This window comes from Microcebus murinus, chromosome 2, assembly GCF_040939455.1.
Source record: "Microcebus murinus isolate Inina chromosome 2, M.murinus_Inina_mat1.0, whole genome shotgun sequence".
Classification (NCBI taxonomy): Eukaryota; Metazoa; Chordata; class Mammalia; order Primates; family Cheirogaleidae; genus Microcebus; species Microcebus murinus.
The window spans coordinates 5,237,875-5,259,456 of record NC_134105.1 but is presented as its reverse complement, the minus strand read 5'-3'; the positions used below and the strand labels follow the sequence as shown (position 1 = coordinate 5,259,456).

The window sequence follows — 21,582 nt, the reverse complement described above, 5'->3', positions numbered from 1 at the left end:
CAAACTCCTGGCTCAAGCAATCCTCCTGCCTCAGCCTCCCAAGTAGCTGGGACTACAGGCATTCGCCACCATGCCCGGCTAATTTTTTGTATATATATTAGTTGGCCAATTAATTTCTTTCTATTTATAGTAGAGACGGGGTCTCGCTCTTGCTCAGGCTGGTTTCGAACTCCTGACCTCGAGCAATCCGCCCGCCTCGGCCTCCCAGAGAGCTAGGATTACAGGCATGAGCCACCTCACCCGGCTTCATTCATATATTTTCTACAAAAACTTTAAAAAGGTAGTCTGTGCCTGATTCTAGAAGTCTTAATGTACGCTAAGGTAAGGGTTTTCACTTTCTGCCTTAAATAATGGGAAACTCCTGATATAAGTTTAAATGTGGGGGTGGCAGAATCAAATTTCTATTTTAGAAAAGCCCTTTAGGCTGTTCCGAAGGTAGTGAGTTATTTCACGTGATTGTTCACAGTCAGTTACAGATTGAACTCCTTGTTCTACTACTTTCCCCCCTCCTCACCACTGCACTTGACTAGTCTTTAAAAAAAATAAAAAAAATAAAAGAAAAACCCTTTGGAATAATGTGGATCAAAAATCATTGGGGAGAGAGGGAACAGACTGAAGTCAGGAAGATCAGCAGGACACTTCCAACAGTCCAGCTAGATGTGGCTTTAACTTTATAAGCAGCAAATGCTTACTTTGCTGCTTTCCCTCTTCCTTTACTCTACAAGTCACTGAAGAGGAGAAACAGTATTTATATACACACACAGATATAAAACTGGTATATGAGTGAATCCCTGGATGAAGTGGAATTATATAAAAGCAATGTTTTAACTATTCTGTTTGTAAAAAAAGAAGTAAAAGTAATGTTGTTTATGGAATAAGAAAACTGAGATTTTTTTTGTTCTTTTTTTTTTTTGACAGAGTCTCCCTTTGTTGCCCAGGCTACAGTGAGTGCCGTGGTGTCAGCCTGGCTCACAGCAACCTCAAACTCCTGGGCTCAAGCAATCCTTCTGCCTCAGCCTCCTGAGTAGCTGGGACTACAGGCATGTGCCACCGTGCCTGGCTAATTTTTTCTATATATATTAGTTGTCCAATTAATTTCTTTCTATTTATAGTAGAGACGGGGGTCTTACTCTTGCTCAGGCTGATTTCGAACTCCTGACCTTGAGCAATCCACCCGCCTCGGCCTCCCAGAGTGCTAGGATTACAGGTGTGAGCCACCACACCGGGCCAGAAAACTGAGTGTTGAGGATTGGAAAATCATTATTGTTTCTTCTACTAGACTCTAAATATATAAATCTGTTATTTTTTTATTCTCTAAGCTATTAGTCAGATGCTCAATTCTTCCCTGATCATACCTTGCCCTCTTTCTTGGCTAAGTCCCTACATAAGGGAGTAGGACAGCATGTTTGTGGCCAGCTGCTCAAATGTATACTCTGAAACAGAACTATCCTTATTGATTCTATAGTCTTAAGTTGCTTTTGGTTACTTGTTCCTACCTGTTCCATTCAGGTAGTCCTTGGCCAGCTCAAACAACCTGAGGTGCATGTTGGTGACAGGATTAAAGGAACCACAAGCAAGGAGAACCACTTCTGTCTTCTCCGAATTTTCCATGGCAGGAATTTGAAGTTGTTGATCTAAATGGAAAACGGGGACACCTCCCTTGACGTCTACAAAGGAAAAAGAAAATAAGTTGAGTTACAGATCTTTTTTTTTTTTTTTTTTTTTTGAGACAGAGTCTCACTTTGTTGCCCAGGCTAGAGTGAGTGCCGTGGCGTCAGCCTGGCTCACAGCAACCTCAATCTCCGGGGCTCAGCGATCCTACTGCCTCAGCCTCCCGAGTAGCTGGGACTACAGGCATGCGCCACCATGCCCGGCTAATTTTTTGTATATATATTTTTAGTTGGTCAATTAATTTATTTCTATTTTTGGTAGAGACGGGGTCTCGCTCAGGCTGGTTTCGAACTCCTTACCTTGAGCAATCCGCCCGCCTCGGCCTCCCAAAGTGCTAGGATTACAGGCGTGAGCCACCGCGCCCGGCCGAGTTACAGATCTTTTGAAGTCCTTCCATGTTCTCATTTCAAACAGATGCATAGAAATATTTGGGGCCGGGCGCATTGCTCAAGGTCGGGAGTTCGAAACCAGCCTGAGCGAGACCCCATCTCTACTAAAAATAGAAAGAAATTAATTGACCAACTAAAAGTATATATACAAAAAATTAGCCAGGCATGGTGGTGCATGCCTGTAGTCCCAGCTACTTGGGAGGCTGAGGCAGAAGGATCGCTTGAGCCCAGGAGTTTGAGGTTGCTGTGAGCTAGGCTGACGCCACGGCACTCACTCTAGCCTGGGCAACAAAAGTGAGACTCTGTCTCAAAAAAAAAAAAAAAAAAAAAAAAAAAAAAGAAATATTTGGCTTCAATAATTATGCTAGATGGACTGTAAAAAGGGCTCCATTTTTGCACCTGTCCTACCATAAAGGGATAGAATCTGCTTCCTTACTCTTTGTGACTGGCTTTGGCCAAAAGAATGCGGCAAAGGTGACAGTGTGCCAATTCTGAGTCCAGGCCTTAGAGCAGCGGTCCCCATCCTTTTTGGCACCATGGACTGGTTTCATGGAAGATCATTTTTCCACGGATGGGGGGAGGAGGGCAGAGCCAGGCGGTGATGTGAGTGAGGGGGAGCGGCTGTAAATACAGGTGAGGCTTTACTCATGCAGCTCACCTCCTGCTGTCCACCCCTCCACCTCCATCTGTGGAAAGATTGTCTTCCATGAAACTCAGGAAGGGCAGGGTGCTGTGGTGGAGCTTTGAGGCCTGGTCCCTAACGGGCCATGGACTGGTACCACAGCCTTAGAGGCTTACTCTTCCTCTTTCTTCAGACTGCTGCTTTTGCCACGAAGCTAACCTGCTGGAAGATGACAGAAAAGTGTGGGAGAGAGCTGACAGCTCCAGCAGATAGACATCCAACCATTCAATATGTGACCGCAGCCATCGCAGACCAGCCAAACCACAGCCAACCTGCTCAGACGCACGAGCAAGCCCAGGTGGGGTCAACCAAGCCTGGCTCAGATCCGCAAACCAACGAGCAGTCCCTAGTCTCAAGAGGAAGAATGAATGTTTACTGTTATATGTCATTCGGGTTTTGTGACTGTACTACTGTGGCCAAGATTAACTGATACAATGATACTATCTACCAAGTGTGACTCACTAACAACCTGCCTTTCAAACAGTATTTTTGCCTTTTAGTCAATATGATCATAATAACATTAATAGTTTATAATATACAAACCTCTTTTTCATATCAATTATTCTAATTGATCCTTCCATAACCCTAATGAAGTAATGCAAGACATCTGATTTTTAAATTTTATAAACATTTTTAGGCTGGGCACAGTGGCTCATGCCTAAAACTCCTAGCACTCTGGGAGGCTGAGGTGAGAGAATCGCCTGAGCTCAGGAATTTGAGACCAGCCTGAGCAAGAGTGAGATCCTGTCTCTACAAAAAGACAGAAAAGCCGGGCGTGGTGGCTCACGCCTGTAATCCTAGCACTTTGGGAGGCCCAGGCGGGCGGATTGCTCAAGGTCAGGAGTTCAAAACCAGCCTGAGCGAGACCCCGTCTCTACCAAAAATAGAAATAAATTAATTGACCAACTAAAAATATATATACAAAAAAAAATTAGCCGGGCATGGTGGCGCATGCCTGTAGTCCCAGCTACTCAGGAGGCTGAGGCAGGAGGATCATTTGAGCCCAGGAGTTTGAGGTTGCTGTGAGCCAGGCTGACGCCAAGGCACTCACTCTAGCCTGGGCAACAAAGTGAGACTCTGTCTCAAAAAAAAAAAAAAAAAAAGACAGAAAAATTAGCTGGGCATGGTGGCACATGCCTTTAGTCTCAGCTACTTGGGAGGCTGAGGCAGGAGGATCACTTATGCCCAGGAGTTTCAGGTTGTAGTAAGCTGTGATGACGCCACTGTGCTCTAGCCCAGGTGACAGAGCAAGACAATGTCAGAACGAAAGAAAGGAAGGAAGGGAGGAAGGGAGTGAGGAAAGAAAGAAGGAAGGAGAAAAGAAAAAAAATAGAAAAGATAAAAAAAATTAGAAGACAGGTCCAGATGCTTTAGCTCTATGTAATAGGCATTTCCAAAGAACAGAGCAAATAGAAGACAGAAAAATCAATGAAATAATTCAACAACATTTTCTGAAACTGAAAGTTGTAAGTTTTGAGATTGAAAAGGCCTGCTGAGTGTACAGCTCAGTGGATGGAAACAGAGCTGTGCTAGAGGACATGTATAATTTCAGAACAGTGGGAACAGAGAGAAGACCTTACAAAGCTTCAAGGCAGGAAAAATATAAGTAACATTCAGAGGCTCCAGAACCGGAAGTGCCTTTGGATGTCCACTGTTAACACTGGAATCTAGCAGAAGCAGCGCCTTCAAAATTCTGGGAGATGGCTGGGCACGGTGGCTCACGCCTGTAATCCTAGCACTCTGGGAGGCTGCGGTGGGCGGATTGCTCGAGGTCAGGAGTTGGAAATCAGCCTGAGCAAGAGCGAGACCCTGTCTCTACTATAAATAGAAAGAAATTAATTGGCCAATTAAAAATATATAGAGGCCGGGCGCGGTGGCTCACGCCTGTAATCCTAGCACTTTGGGAGGCCGAGGCGGGCGGATCGCTCAAGGTCAGGAGTTCGAAACCAGCCTGAGCGAGACCCCGTCTCTACCAAAAATAGAAAGAAATTAATTGACCAACTAAAATATATATATACAAAAAATTAGCCGGGCATGGTGGCGCATGCCTGTAGTCCCAGCTACTCGGGAGGCTGAGGCAATAGGATCGCTGAGCCCAGGAGATTGAGGTTGCTGTGAGCCAGGCTGACGCCAAGGCACTCACTCTAGCCTGGGCAACAAAGTGAGACTCTGTCTCAAAAAAAAAAAAAAAAAAAAAAAATATATATATAGAAAAAATTAGCCGGGCATGGTGGCACATGCCTGTAGTCCCAGCTACTCAGGAGGCTGAGGCAGGAGGATCGCTTGAGCCCAGGAGTCTGAGGTTGCTGTGAGCTGGGCTGATACCACGGCACTCACTCTAGCCTGGGCAACAAAGCGAGACCCTGTCTCAAAAAAAAAAAAAAAAAAAAAAAATTCTGGGAGAAGATAATTTTCAACATGCACTAGAGGGAAACTATATTGGGAAGTTTGGGAGAGGGTAGTGAGGAGGTATGAGAGCTAATCCTCATGGATCACAAAAGAAAGTCAATAGATGATTTAATGTGGATAAATTGTTTAAATTGGATAAATTAAGAAATAGCATTATAAGCACATAATATAGAGTTATGGTAAAATCTACCAGTAGAAATAGCTGAAAAAGTTAAAAGTGGGAGCTGGATGGAGGGTTCAAAGAAGTTTTCAGAGCAATGGAATAAACACAGGATTCTAGAAAAATAAATGACATGGGTGTTAAAACCCTTATTTGATTTCGTGAGCTTGATTCAATCATTTAACCCTGTCTTTCATTTCCTCATCTGTAAAATAGGGATAATGAGAAGACCAATCTCAGTCTTTGGTTTTTGCTTTTCTTTTTTGAGACAGGGTCTCATTTTGTCTTCCAGCCTAGAGTGCAGTGGCATGATCACAAGCAACTACTAGGGCTCAAGTGATCCTCCTGGCTCAGTGTCCTGAGTAGCTGGGACCATAGCTGTGCATCCCTATTCCTGGCTAATTCTGTTTTTTTATTTTTTGTAAAGACAGGGTCTTGCTATGTTTCTCAGTCTGGTCTTGCCTCGGCCTCCCAAAGTGCTGGGATTACAGGCATGAGCCACCATGCCCAGCACCTGTAGTATTATGGGGTAGCGACGAATGCTATATCCCTACAATACTGTGGGCCCTACAGAGAAATCAGGATATCTGCCAGCCACTGAACATGCTCTCAAGGACTGTGTTGGAGGGGCTGGGTTCAATCCCAGCCACACTATCTCAGGTTTCAGGTGACAGTCCCCAGAGAGTGAGATGGAAGAATGGTGAGGCTGAGGTCACGAGGTGTGGGTCCTCAAGGGAGCTGCCTGTGGTCCTGAAGCAGAGTTCAGGGAAGGATGGAACAAAGAGCTTGAGCTCTGTCCTGAGGGATGAGCTCAAGTTTCCAGGTGATCCCCAAGGGATGGGGAGGGGCTGGGGAAGCTGATCTCTCAGCATAAAGGAAGCTCTTTCCTCCCTGTCATGTTCATAACCTGTCTCAAATATCCAGCGCAGTTCCACTAATTCACTGTGAACACAGCCAACTTGAGTTCAGACTAAGCCACAAAGAGTTACGGTTACAGTGAGCTCCTAGTGTAGCCCAAGGTAGGTTTAAAAGAACTAGAATCTTCCAAAAAAAGAACTAGGATCTGTTCCTCCCCAAGGGAAAGTACTTCCTCTGTATCCCTGCCAGGGGTGTGTGTGTGTGTGTGTGTGTGTGTGTGTGTGTGTGTGTGGTGGGGGGCACACAGCAGGTGATGAATGGGTGCAGGAGTTTGGAAGCTCTAACAGGACTGTCCTGGATCCTCCTTGCCTCACTCTAGGTGCTCTGGAACCAGCGTCACCATGATTCACTTCTGTTTGGCCCACACAGCCTACCACCTGCACTGCTGGCTGCCAGCAACTCGCCGGCTCAGGCTGTAAGTGTCTCTCCCCAGCTGTGATAATGAGTTAGTTCATTTCTTTCCAAGACAGTTTTGAGGTTTCACCAAAATTTAATTTTAAAATAAATGATCCTTTTAAGTTTTAAAAATATTGAGGTATAAATATTAATGTAACATTTTATAAACATTAAGCCAGTTTTTAAAACATTAACTTTTCAAGAAGAATAGTAACTCTGTTTGGCTTTCTTTGTCACATTTTAGGATGCTCAAGATAATTAAACCTGTGTTGGCTGACTGTTAAATGTGACCTTACTACCTCTCAGAATTTACATCTCTAAAAGGACACTATTCCTTTCAAAATAGTAACTTTAAGCATGTAGCTATATTCTTGTTCCAACAATGCTGCCATTGCTTTAAACACTCTTGGGGGTACATTTTGAAATCGTATATTAATTTGAGTACCTTCACTGGGGAGAAATCTTTGTCTTTAGAGGGTATATTTGATTTCTCTAATGCTCTAAAGTTGTTCAGTGATAAACCCAATAAAATAAATAAGGTGGCCGGGCGCTGTGGCTCACGCCTGTAATCCTAGCTCTTGGGAGGCCGAGGCGGGCGGATTGCTCAAGGTCAGGAGTTCAAAACCAGCCTGAGCAAGAGCGAGACCCCGTCTCTACTATAAATAGAAAGAAATTAATTGGCCAACTGATATATATATGTAAAAAATTAGCCGGGCATGGTGGCGCATGCCTGTAGTCCCAGCTACTCGGGAGGCTGAGGCAGAAGGATCACTCAAGCCCAGGAGTTTGAGGTTGCTGTGAGCTAGGCTGACGCCACGGCACTCACTCTAGCCTGGACAACAAAGTGAGACTCTGTCTCAAAAAAAAAATAAAAAAAATAAATAAATAAATAAATAAGGTGAATAATATAGTTTATAGTGAAGAAAAGAGATAGGACTACTAGTTAATGAGGAAGATTTTCTTATGTGACATAGAAACTATATACATGTAATTTAATTTCAAAAATGTTTTGAGCAGTAGTGACAATCTTCATTTGGTTGTGCACGTTGTGGTAGGTAGGTTAACTCTCGCTTTATTAGTTATAGTCAACATGAATCTTCTGGCTGGAGACAGAGCTAGCAGAACCTAAGGGTGTGGCCTCACACCTGGGTTCAAATTCTAGCTGTACCACTTACTACTGGGTGTTTGTCCCTGGACAAGACACTTAAAACTTAACTGAGTCTCAGGCCAGGCACGCTGGCTCAAGCCTGTAATCCCAGCACTTTGGGAGGATATCTTGAGGCTAGAAGTGCGAGACCAGCCTGAGCAATACGGTGAGACCATGTCTCTATGAAAAACTTAAAAATCAGCTGGGTGTGGGGGTGTGCACCTGTAGTCCCAGATACTCAAGAAGTGGAGTCAGGAGGATCACCTGAGCCTAGGAGTTGAGGTTACAGTGAGCTAGGATCAAACCACTGCACAGGGGCCCAGGTGACAAGAGTGAGACCCTGCTTCAAAAAAACAAAAACAAAAACAAACCAAAAAACTCCAAGTCTCACTTTCCTCATTTATAAAATGGGGAACCACAGTCTCTACCTCATAGGATTTTGTGCATATTAAATGAGATAATGCATGTAAAATGTTTGCTACATTTGTCTAACAATTATGAATATTAATAACTCTTAATATTACTTGTGGGGTGATTTACAGCATTGATTTACAGTCATGGTAAAGGAACCAAGGTTCTAAAAGATTGCCTAGAGATCAGTATCAACAATGCCTGCTACATAGCAGGAGCTCAGTAAGTGGTAGCTATCATTAATATTCTTACTGAAGTATTATTAGATATAATTTTGTTCTGATGGGATGGACCTCAATTCATCTTTGTTATGTTTAAAACTTTATCTCTGTAGTTCAATGTAACATTATTATGAAATAGAACCTGAATTTGATTCCTTGAAGCCATTTTATCACAAAACAAGTAACGTGAAACGGAACTCACTGTGTCTGACGCAGCCGGGTGACAGTGCTCCTGTTTGGGATTACTACTCTGCTTCTCCAGTTCTATGTTCTGCTAAGGTAAGCTCTTATACCTGGCCGCTCAGCATGCACGTGTCTTACCTGTGCAGATGGTTTGGGTGTGTTCTGTGATTCCTGTCAAGTGTTTAACTGCAGCCTGTCCCATTGTTCCTGCCTTTGTTATCAATGGCAGTCACCCACTTCACCTCTTTGAAAAGTCAAAAATCTCAACACAGTGAGGATAGCTGGAACTGGGGCAGATTGAGTTTAACCTGTAATCGACACCTACTTCTTCTAGTATAAGAAGACATTATTAAATGGGAGACAATGAGGGCACCAATGTCTCAATTCATGATTTCCCTAGAGACCAGTCCCAACAGTCTAGCATTAGCCAATGTCTGCAGCACTGAGCGCAACATGGGCACACTCGACCAGAAAATGACTTGATATATCAGATTCTATGTCGGAAATCAGTCTTGGCAGCAACAGTCAGTCACTTAATAAATTTAATTCCAAAAAATCTGAAACTGAGAATCCACTTAAGTGATGGGGAAGGATAGGAAGCTATGACACTCACTGTAATTAGCCTAACTCAAACTCACCGGCTTCTATTATGGGAGGTTTGTGCGCAGTAAGGCATATTTCCTTAGTCCAGGTCAGAATTTCCACAAAGTATTTTTTCACCAAAACATCAAATTAACATGAATCAGAAAAATGGTAAACATTATTTGTCTATCAATTATGAATATTAATACTCTTACCATTACTTATGGACTGATTTATGACATTAATTTGCAACCTTGGTAAACGAACGAAGGTTCTAAAGAGAAGCTGCCCAGAGCCAAGATGAACACAGTGCCAGAATTAGAATTTAAGGGTCAGTGCTGCATTTATACCATGGATTTGTTGTAATAAGTAATTAATTAATGTATCATCCAGTATATTGGCTTTTAGGCCCAGATCTTCTCGATACTGCAGTCAACCTCTCCTGTACAACCTGGTTGGTAATATCATCTTTACTTTTTTCACAATTGGTAAGTGTGCAGTCATTTTCCAAGCACTTATTAAGTATCTACTATTTGCCAGACACTGCTAGACCAAAAATGAATAAGATAGGGCTTTCTGCTCTTCAGAAACTCATAGACTAGACCTTAAGAAAAAATCCAGATCTAAAATTCAGGTGCAGGGAATCTTTAAAAAGTTCCTTAATCCTAGCACTCTGGGAGGCTGAGGTGGGCAGATTGCTCGAGGTCAGGAGTTGGAAACCAGCCTGAGCAAGAGCGAGACTCCGTCTCTACTATAAATAGAAAGAAATTAATTGGTCAACTAATATATGTAGAAAAAATTAGCCAGGCATGGTGGCGCATGCCTGTAGTCCCAGCTACTTGGGAGGCTGAGGCAGCAGGATTGCTTGAGCCCAGGAGTTTGAGGTTGCTGTGAGCTAGGCTGATGCCACGGCACTCACTCTAGCCTGGGCAACAAAGCTAGACTCTGTCTTAAAAAAAAAAAAAAAAAAAGTTCCTTAATACCTATTTCAGTTGTGCCACAATTTGAATATGAAAGCAAATTAAGTTAAATATAAATGCTTTATGTCATAAAATTCTTTATAATTATCATATTAAAGTATTGGATTTGGTTATTCATTCAATAAATAGTTATTAAGTAGGAGATGATACTACATAGAAAAATAGGAACGACAACTTGAAGTCAATAAGTAGGCTAGGCACAGTGACTTACACCTGTAATCCAAGTACTTTGGGAGGCTGAGGTGGGAGGATCGTTTGAGGCCAAAAGTTCAAGACCAGCTTTGGCAACATATCAGGACCCTATTTCTACAAAAACTTTCAAAAATTAATTCTACCAGTGTTTTTTGTTTGTTTGTTTGTTTTTTGAGACAGAGTCTCGCTTTGTTGCCCAGGCTAGAGTAAGTGCCATGGCATCAGCCTAGCTCACAGCAACCTCAAACTCCTGGGCTCAAGCAATCCTCCTGCCTCAGCCTCCCGAGTAGCTGAGACTACAGGCATGCGCCACCATGCCTGGCTAATTTTTTCTATATATATTTTAGTTGGCCAATTAATTTATTTCTATTTATAGTAGAGACGGGGTCTCACTCTTGCTCAGGCTGGTTTCGAACTCCTGACCTCGAGCAATCCACCTGCCTCAGCCTCCCAGAGTGCTAGGATTACAGGTGTGAGCTACTGCGCCCGGCCTACCAGTGGTTTTTGACAAAACAAAACTAAACCCAAAAAGTGATACCGGCCAGACATGATGGCATGCATCTGTAGTCCCAGCTACTCGGGAGGCTAAGGTAGGAGCAACAGGAGCCCAGGAGTTTGAGTCCAGCCTGGGCAACACAGTAAGACTCTATCTCTTTAAAAAAAAAAAAAAAAAGTGAAAGAGTTGGTCTCTGAAATGTGAAGAAGTTTCAGGAATATTTTATTTTATTTTATGATTTCACTTCATTTTTAGAGACAGTCTTATGTAATGGCCTGATCACACCCCACTTCAGGAATATTTTAACTATTATATTTTGATTATATTTTCCTTTGTGTATGCTTATAAGAGTGATGCATGATTTAAACAAAAACTATGTCTAGGACTAGTGCAGCAGCTTGCACCCTTAGTCTCAGCTACCTGGGAAACTGAGGTAGGATGATCCCCTGAGCCCAGGAGTTTGAGGCTACAATGAGCTATGATTGCACCACTGACTGCACCCAAATCTGGGTGACAGAGTAAGACCCCATTAAAAAAAAAAGAGAGAGAACAAAAACCTATAACTAAACTTTAAAAAATGGTATTGAGTGCCTTAGGCACTTTCTAGGCCTGAGAGAGAGTCTCCCACTGAATCACAACTCCACGAGAGGCAATAGAGAATAATGGCGAAGGGCACTGGCTTTAGAGATCAGTTCAAGTATTCACTCTACAACCATACGAGTTACTTCGAGCTCTCTGAGCTTCCCTTTCATGATTTATAAAAAGAAGAAAAACTGCTTGTGTCATAGTTTTGTGGTAAAGTTTCAATGAGATAATGAGGGAATCATTCAAAAAACAGTCACAGTTATTATCACTGGCAATGCCAACAAGAACACAACCTGTATCAAAGGAAAATCAATTTGGCTAGGTTTTGAGCATTTCTTTTCACAGTACGAAAGCAAGGAAACAAATTATTTAGGCTTGCATTCAAGAATATATTTCCGAGATAATTAAACCTATAGACTGATGCTGTTCTCCTGTCCTTTTAGGTTTTACTGTGCTGCTTATTCAGATAGAACCAGTCCCACGGGCCTTAAAGGGGATGTTTTCTGCATTTGGTGTGGGATCCTTCAGTGAAGGAGTCTGCACTGTGGTGTTAACAGTTCTGGGAACAGACTGTGTACGTTTTCAAATACTGAATTTCTCAAGGCTCATCTTAATCTGAAAGCTTGGCTGTAAACAGTGTACTACTAGTCTTATATATTTATTTTCTATTTGCCCTAAAAATAGAGAGATGTAGAGATGGAATTCCTAAGTAGACACATGTCACAGTGAAAACATTTCACTAGGGAAAGTTTAAAAAAATTCCTCAAGAGATTTTTCTTTTTGCAGGTGAATTCCACTTTACTAGAATTTTTTTTTTTTTTGAGACAGAGTCTCACTTTGTTGCCCAGGCTAGAGTGAGTGCCGTGGCGTCAGCCTGGCTCACAGCAACCTCAATCTCCAGGGCTCAGTGATCCTACTGCCTCAGCCTCCCGAGTAGGTGGGACTACAGGCATGCACCACCATGCCCGGCTAATTTTTTTTTTGTATATATATTTTTAGTTGGTCAATTAATTTATTTCTATTTTTGGTAGAGACGGGGTCTCACTCAGGCTGGTTTCGAGCTCTTGACCTTGAGCAATCCGCCCGCCTCAGCCTCCCAAAGTGCTAGGATTACAGGCGTGAGCCACCACGCCTGGCCCTAGAATTTTTAAAAGTAGTTAAAATGTTAATCAACAGTGAAGCTGTCGGATTGGGTTTGGCACATTAAGCAGCAAGCCTTCTCTTTCTTGCTAAATTGGCACCTTTTTATAAATCCTTGCGGCAAAAACACTTTTAATACACCTTCCAATTAAAAGACAAAGTAGGCCGGGTAAGGTGGTTCATGCCTGTAATCCTAGCACTCTGGGAGACTGAGGCTGGAGGATCACTTGATCTCAGGAGTTTGGGACCATCTTAAACAAGAGTGAGATACCGTCTCTACTAAAAATAAAAAATTAGCCAGGCATGGTGGTGTGTACCTGTAGTCCCAGCTGCTTGGGAGGCTGAAGAGGAGGATCGCTTGAGCCCAGGAGTTTGACATTGCTGTGAGCTATGATGATGCCACAGCACTCTAGCTGGGACAACAGAGTGAGACTTTGTCTATATATATATATAAAAAAAGACCAAGCATTCCTTAGAGTGCCTTTTTCATTTAAAATATAGGAAAGAACGACCCCTGAACTTTACTACTTATCCGTGCTGCTGTCAGTGAGCAGCTTAGCTTCTACAGGTAAGCAAAAAAACTTCCCAAGTAATCTACCTTTGTCAAAGACATACCACTCCTGCAAGGGAGGTAACTACTCAGTCAGAGCTGTTATATTGTAAGGGAAGCCCTGGTTCCTCTTACAGCAAGAGGCCCGCGAAGCTAAGGAGTATGAAAAACAAAGCAAAGAAAAAGGCGGGTGGGGTTAGGATGGGATATGAAAAGCCACCCTTCTCATGTTATTTCTGCTCTGTTTAATTAGATCCCATTCTTCATCTTGTAGTGCTTTTCTCAGGCATGGGGCTGACCTGGCTGGCCAGAGTCATCTGTCGAAGGTCAGGTGCTAACACAAGAGTTTGAAGCTGCCGTTTGGGTCCCGCTGGTCTCCTGCCTCAGACACACATCTTTGGCAAGCTGAGCCTGCACCAGCAGCACTGCCACCTGTTGGCAGTCACACGGCCATCTCCTCTCCTTCTGTTTCTAGATGAAATGGTTGCTGAACATGAGAGCCAACAAGACCAGCCATTTGGAAGAAAGTTGCTTTTAAGTATTAATGAGCACTGACAATGGATAAAAAGAAATAGTTCAACTGAAATCACAGGATTGACATCACAACTAAATTCACCCCAAATAACGATCTCCTACTAAATACTGTCAAGATGATTACTTTGACTTTGTCAACCTCATTTTTTGTTCAATGAAGTTAGTAGCACCAGCTGGATGACTGCTATAGAAATAAGTGCTAAAAAAGAAAAAGGAAAACATAAATTTTAGTAATGAACAAAGGTTTTTGTTTTTGTTTTGAGAGTCTCACTCTGTTGCCTGGGCTAGAGTGCCCAGCATCAGCCTAGCTCACAGCAACCTCAAACTCCTGGGCTCAAGCAATCTTTCTGCCTCGGCCTCCCGAGTAGCTGGGACTACAGGCATGTGCCACCATGCCCAGCTAATTTTTTCTGTATATTTTTAGTTGTCCAATTAATTTCTTTTTTTTTTTTTTTTTTTTTTTTTTGAGACAGAGTCTCGCTTTGTTGCCCAGGCTAGAGTGAGTGCCGTGGCATCAGCCTAGCTCACAGCAACCTCCAACTCCTGGGCTCAAGTGATCCTTCTGCCTCAGCCTCCCGGGTAGCTGGGACTACAGGCATGCGCCACCATGCCCGGCTAATTTTTTATATATATATATCAGTTGGCCAATTAATTTCTTTCTATTTATAGTAGAGACGGGGTCTCGCTCAGGCTGGTTTTGAACTCCTGACCTTGAGCAATCCGCCCGCCTCGGCCTCCCAAGAGCTAGGATTACAGGCGTGAGCCACAGCGCCCGGCCAATTTCTTTCTATTTTATTGGGGTCTCGCTCTTGCTCAGGCTGGTCTCGAACTCCTGAGCTCAAATGATCCACTCATCTCAGCCTCCCAGAGTGCTAGGATTACAGGCATGAGCCACCACGCCCCACCTAAACAAAGGTTTTATTTCAAAAGAACACATATAGCAATTCAGATTGTGTATTTGGACAAGGTCAATCTATTGCTTCTTTAAAAAAAATGCAGTGGGACATTCTAGAGTAAAAATAATTATAACCTCCTCCTAATGGATTACAATAATCTGCATCATGACAGCTGATTGTTTTCTACAGAAAATAGCCAAATGACTTGCATTGTGTTTTGTCTCCTTACTTCTGTGTATATTTAACAATTCTGAAGTTTTTTAGGTGGGAGCTAGTTACAGATGCTCTCAATGTATTTAAGAACTGGAGAGAACTCCATTTCTGGAGGAAAACAACAGTACCGACAGGAGGAATAAATTCAGTATAAAATCTCCCAAAACATCTACGGCAGGCACAGGACCTTGACAAGTAGAAATGACTGTTCTTCATCCGCTTCACTCTGTTCAGGTGGTACCTGCTGGAGGGGATGTTATCCAGCACAAACACGCTATCCATCTACACCACTGACATTTTCTGAGTACCTTCCACATTCCAGACATAGCACTAAATTAGGAATTAGAACCCTGAATAACTCATATATTAACAAGGAAATTCCCTTGAAATAATTCTATTACTATGATTAACAGAAACTATTTTATTTTATTTTATTTTTTTGAGACAAAGTCTCACTTTGTTGCCCAGGCTAGAGTACCATAGTGTCAGCCTAGCTCACAGCAACTTCAAACTCCTGGGCTCAAGCAATCCTTCTGTCTCAGCCTCCTAAGTAGCTGGGACTACAGGCATGTACCACCATGCCTGGCTAATTTTTTCTGTATATTTTTAACTGTCCAATTAACTTCTTTCTATTTTTAGTAGAGACGGAGTCTCACTCTTGCTCAGGCTGGTTTCGAACTCCTGTCCTTGAATGATCCACCTGCCTCGGCCTCCCAGAGTGCTAGGATTACAGGTGTGACCCACCGCGCCCGGCCTAAGATAGTATTTCTATAGGAACTTTTTTTTCTCTAAACTTTCTACCTTGCCTCCCCTAAACCTGATTTACTTGAAGATCTCAGCTGATAATAACTCCATTCTCCCAGCTGCTGAGGCCTAGTACCTCAAATCATCCTTAATTCGTTTCCTTTTCCTGCCACCTTTCCCCCAACCCCACATCTTGTCAGGAAGTCCTGTTGGTTCCAACTTCAAAATATATCTAGAATCCAACAAATTTTCACTATTTGAAAATTATTAACTGATCATTTCTATTACGTGGAAGATACCATAATATAAGGAAGAATGTTCTAAGCAACAATAACAGTGCAAAAGCCTTGAGGCAGACACATGCCTATCATGTTGCAGGAGTAGAGAGGGAAGACCAGAATGGCTGGAACAGAGGAATGAGGACCAGCAGATATAGTCAGTGAGGCAAGAGGAGTGACATGATTGACACTTACTCATTCATTCATTTTTAGAGACTATCTATCTATCTATTTGTTTATTTACAAAGTCTTGCTCTGTCACTCAGGCCAGAATGCAGTGGTGTGTTCATAGCTCACTGCAGCCTTGAACTCCTGGGCTCAAACAATCTTCCTGCCTGAGCCTCCTGAGCAGCTGGGAGTACAGGCACATGCTACCATGCCTGGCTACTTTTTCTTACTATATGTCACCCAGGCTGGTTTTGAATCCTGGCCTCCCTGATCCTTCCACCTTGGCCTCCCAAAATGCTGGGATTACAGGTGTGAGGCACCATGCTTGGCCCTGATTTATATTTGTAAAGGATCTTTCTGGCTGTTGAAGTTGAGAACAGAACAAAGGGTGCAAGGAAGGAGGCCAGATAGGCAGCTACTGCATAATCCAGGTGAGAGCTGGTGCTGACTTGGACCAGCTGCAGAGTGGTGAAGTCATCAGATTCTGGATATATTATGAACACAGAGCCAATGTGATTTGCTGGGTTGTGATAGAAAGAGTCAAGGATGACTCCAAAAGTTTTTGGCCTAAGCAACTAAAAGAACAACACTACCTTTAATTGAGAAGAAAAAGATGGTTGTGGAGTAAGGTTTGGGGAGAGCAGAAGTTCAGTTTATAGAAAAGTTAAATCTGGGATACCCACTAGATATCCAAGTGGTAACATGATAACATTAAGTAGGCCAATGGAGAAAAAAGCCAAGTTCAGGGGAAAAGTCCAGACTAGAGATTTGGAGTCATCTTGCATACAGATGGTGTATTAGTTGGCTTTGGGCTGTCATAATAAAATATCCTAGACTGGCTGGCTTAAACAACAGAAATTTATTTCCCCACAGTTCTGGAGGTTAGAAGCCCAAGATTAAGGTTTTGGCCAGTTTGGTATCTGGTAGTGGTTCTCTTCCTGTCTTGTGGATGGCCACCTTTGTAACAGAGGGAATGGCCTGAAAAAGCAGCAAAGATATTTTCTGTCTCTTTAAAGCATCCTCCACTCCTTTTTGAGATCTCCTTTGCCAAGATCCTGTTTCTAGCCATATGGGGGGTTTTCAGACCTCCCTGTTGGATTTGTTCTGAGGGGCCAATCTGGGGGGGGGAAATCAAGCAGTTTAGGGGGATTTGGGGACATGGTTTGTATTTTGAGCTCTTTTGCAGTTCCCAGGGAACAGGGGGCTAGGCCACCATGTGGGGAAGGTTTCCCAGGGAACGGGGGGATTAGACCAGCCATTTGGGGAGGGTTTCTGAACCTTCTAGTTGAGGTGATGTTTATTCCTTTTGGATTGCCATTTTGTGAACCTTCCAGTACTGGGCAGGGCATTTGGGGAACTACTGTGGTACAATCAGGGGTGGCATTTGTCCCCTTTGGATTCCTGTTTGTTTGACAGGCCTGGCATTTTGTGTTGAGAATTTTCTGTACTATCTGTGTTTGTTTGTAAAGTTTTGTTGCAATATAGGAAAGTTCCATCTAAATGTTCCTTAGGCTGGATGTGGTGGCTCACGCCTGTAATCCTAGCACTCTGGATGCCTAGGCGGGAGGACTGCTCGACGTCAGGAGCTCAAGACCAGCCTGAGCAAGAGTGAGATCCCGTCTCTACTAAAAATAGAAAGAAATTAGCCAAACAACCAAAAATAGCAAAAATTAGCCGGGCAAGGTGGCATGTGCCTGTAGTCCCAGGTACTCGGGAGGCTGAGGCAGGAGGATCACTTGAGCCCAGGAATTTGAGGTTGCTGTGAGTTAGGCTGACGCCATGGCACTCTAACCCGGGCAAGAAAGCGAGACTATGTCTCAAAAAACAAAGTCCCTTGGGAAAAATTTTGGCTGAATGGTAGCCTATGAGTAAAGAGAATGGTGTTATTATAACCCAATATTTGTGCTGGAGTGGAAAAGTGGCTGTTACATGAAACCCTGAGTATACTGCCACAACACCTGGCCCTCAATTTATGCTACTTATAAATTTGGGATTACTAAAGTATTTTAGGAGGGTGAATAGTGGTGTATACATGCTTTATGGCTCTATTCAATTAGGGTCTATTCTTTTTTTTTTTTGAGACAGAGTCTCACTCTGTTGCCCGGGCTAGAGAGCCATGGTGTCAGCCTAGCTCACAGCAACCTCAAACTCCTGGGCTTAAGTGATCTTCCTGCCTCAATCTCCTGAGTAGCTGGGACTACAGGCATGCGCCATCATGCCCAACTAATTGTTTCTATATATTTCTAGTTGGCCAATTAATTTCTTTCTATTTTTAGTAGAAACGGAGTCTCGCTCTTGCTCAGGCTAGTCTCGAACTCCTGAGCTCAAATGATCCTCCCACCTCAGCCTCCCAGAGTGCTAGGATTACAGGCATGAGACACCACACCCGGCCTCTATTCTTAATTTACTATTAAATCTTCCTTTGACCTTTAGTTTCATAAGGTAGGACATTCTTTAATTACAAAATGTAGGCTGGGCATGGTGGCTCATGTCTTTAATCCTAGCACTCTGGGAGGCTGAAGCAGGAGGATCGCTCAAGGTCAGGAGTTTGTTTTTTTCTTTTTCTTTTTTCTTTCTTTTTTTTTTTTTTGTTTTTTTCTTTTTCTTTTTTCTTTTAAGGTCAGGAGTTTGAAACCAGCCTGAGCAAGAGTGAGACCCCCGTCTCTACTAAAAATAGAAAGAAATTAGCCAAACACTAAAAATATATAGAAAAAATTAGCCAGGCATGGTGGTGCATGCCTGTAATCCCAGCTACTCACAAAGCTGAGGCAGAAGGATTGCTTAAGCCTACGAGTGTGAGGTTGCTGTGAGCTAGGCTGATGCCACTGCACTTGGCACTCTAGCCCAGGCAACAGAGTGAGACTCTTGCCTCCAAAAAACTAAAAAAGGATAAAAGAAAATGTAGCTCCTTTCTTCCTATCTCATAAGCTACACCTTGACCTAACATTTTCATATAAGCACTTCTGCTTACTTTAAGACCTTCAGAGTTTGCTAAAAATGGCAATATATAAGCTGAATAGGCAAAAGATGCTGAGGTTTATCTGACTAGTGCCACCAGAGGAAGCACAAATTAGGGCAGGAAGCACAAGTGTGAAGGGCAGGCATAAAGAGTAAGACTACTGTTTTTATAGGTATTGAATTTGAGGTAGACACAGTATGTCATAGTAGAAAGATCCAGCAGGCAGGCAGAAATAGACTAGAATCAGGCAGTACAAACCACAGATATCAAACACTACCTTCACGGTCAAGAGGAGGTTGTTTGTTTGATTTTTCATTAGAAATGGAGGAGGATTAGAATAGTAGAAGGTTGCAGGTAAAGCACCATTAGGAAGCCAGAGAAGCTGCAAAAAAGTGAGTAATTGTTGGAGAAAGATTCTCAAGGAGGCCATAGAGAAAGAATTTTAGGTATAAATTAAAACAATAGCTTAAAAATAATGGGAGAGAAATAAAAACATATATCCACACAAAGCATTATACAGTTTGGCTTTACACATGATAATCAAAAACCAGAAGCAACTCAAATGTTAATCAAGAGATGAATGAATGAATAAGCAAATTTGGTATATTGATATAATAGAATGCTACTGAGCAATAAAAAGGAACAAATTACTGATTTGATGAACAAATTACTGAAATAAAATGAATGAATCTCAGATAGTTTGAGTGAATAGGCCAGATACAAAAAAGTACACACTGTATGATTCCAGTTACATGAAATTCTAGACAGGAAATTTAATCTATAATGGCAAAAGGCAGGTCACTGGCCACCTGGGGATATGCTCGGGGTGGCAAATTTACTAAAAAGGAGCAGAAAGCTTCTGCATTCCTGCCCATGGAATCTCATTTTATCTACTGTTACTTTCATCGAATGGCAATACATCTACTCATTCTTTTTAGATGGGTTTATTCCTTATAAATATTATTGAATTATGCCTATTTTATTATAACAATTAACAACAATGGTAACAACATTCACTTGAGTTCTTCCTATATGTCAAGCAATGTGCTAAGCACTCATGAGATCCTTACAACAAACCCAGTGGTGTAGGTACCATTATTATCCTTCCTTTTTTTTTTTGAGACAGAGTCTCACTCTGTTGCCTGGGCTAGCTAGAGTGCCATGGCATCAGCCTAGCTCACAGCAACCTCAAACTCCTGGGCTCAAGCGATCCTCCTGCCTCAGCCTCCCGAGTAGCTGGGACTACAGGCATGCACCACCATGCCCGGCTAATTTTTTTCTATATATTTTTAGTTGTTTGGCTAATTTCTTTATATTTTTAGTAGAGACAAGGGTCTCGCTCTTGCTCAGTCTGGTCTCAAACTCCTGAGCTCAAACAAGCCACCTGCCTCAGACTCCCAGAGTGCTAGGATTACAGGTGTGAGCCACCACACTGGGCCCCTCCTTTTTTTTTTTTTAAACAGATGAGGAAACTGAAGCTTAGAGAGGTTAATTAAATTACAGTAATAACCTTGATTCTAAAAGTTCATGCTGTTACCCATTATGTAAGCTTATAACAGTAAAAGCTATCTGCTGGTAGACATTTTAAAAAGATCCAAATGTTCAGAGAGGCTTTGGCTCACAGAACATCTTGTTAGCCACTAAAGTTTGATCTGCCCAAGCACATTTCCTATTTAGTTGGAGAAATTTGCATTCTCTGGGCTCCCAGGCCAAGTCCAAGCTGAAGTGCCCTATACTCCTCCAGCAGCCAAGCAGCTTCTGGTTTCCCAGTTATGACTCCCAGTTCTGAGGTTCCTTTCCCCAGTGCTGTCTCCTGTGACTATCTACCTAACATATCATTCCTCTTTGTCCAATTTCTTCTCTGTCTCCTGTCTGAAGGCTTGGATTCTATTTTGTTTCAGAACTGGATCATGAACAATTTCTCTTATTTAGGCACTAGAAATATGTTTACATTATCCATTAACTCCAAACAAGAACTTAAAGGTATACAAGAATACCCTCAGCACAGAACTGAATCCAATTAAGTTACTAACAAGGAAGAGTGGGCAAATAACAATGCATACGGTAAGGCCTTTCCTCTGCAGGTTCTAAGATTACACAATAAAACCAGCACAAAACCTGAGGAGAATACCATACCATCATCATAAAATTAGGGGAAATACACTGTGAGCAAGTGTTTATTCAGAAAAATTCTTCAAATGGTGGGAAAAAAATAATTTTCCAATTTTGTTTTGTTTGGTCTTGACTCTATGTGTCACTGTGAGTTCCATTTTACCCAAAATGTTGACAATTCCACACATATTCACCAATCAAAAATTAAAGATAATTGTGTTGCTGTAACAAGCACTTACTTTTACAAGGGAAGTTCTTCCAATCTGAAGCGTTTTGCAAGGTCGGCTACTGGAACCATTCCAACTAGTATGTCAACAGTCTTCTCTAAGGTGGTCTATAAAAGTGGTTTCACATCCAAACAGAAACTCTGAAAAACAATTGATGGTAATAAAGAATTCCACAATCAGACAGAACTGACAGAAACAACTCACTCTGGTAGAGTTTGAGGGTAATCAAAGTTGGAAGTTTGTCCTGGGTGGATGAAACATAACTAACTTCAAAGATTACACTTCTGAAACAATTTTGCCATAAACCCTGATGTTGTCTTGAGAAGACCAGAAAATGGT

General features: G+C 42.4%; 1 protein-coding gene across 1 annotated transcript in view; it reads right to left on the bottom strand.

The window, feature by feature from the left end:
- Positions 1 to 21,582, bottom strand: part of NMNAT1 (nicotinamide nucleotide adenylyltransferase 1) — a 28,966-nt gene that overhangs the window by 6,782 nt on the left and 602 nt on the right. Inside the window, exons 2-3 of the mRNA XM_075993892.1 lie at positions 21,256 to 21,383; positions 1,497 to 1,667 (exon numbers count right to left, since the gene is read on the bottom strand). Of these exons, the coding sequence (XP_075850007.1) occupies positions 1,497 to 1,611 (115 nt within the window). The 5' untranslated portion in view covers positions 1,612 to 1,667; positions 21,256 to 21,383. The remainder of the gene's footprint in view (positions 1 to 1,496; positions 1,668 to 21,255; positions 21,384 to 21,582) is intronic.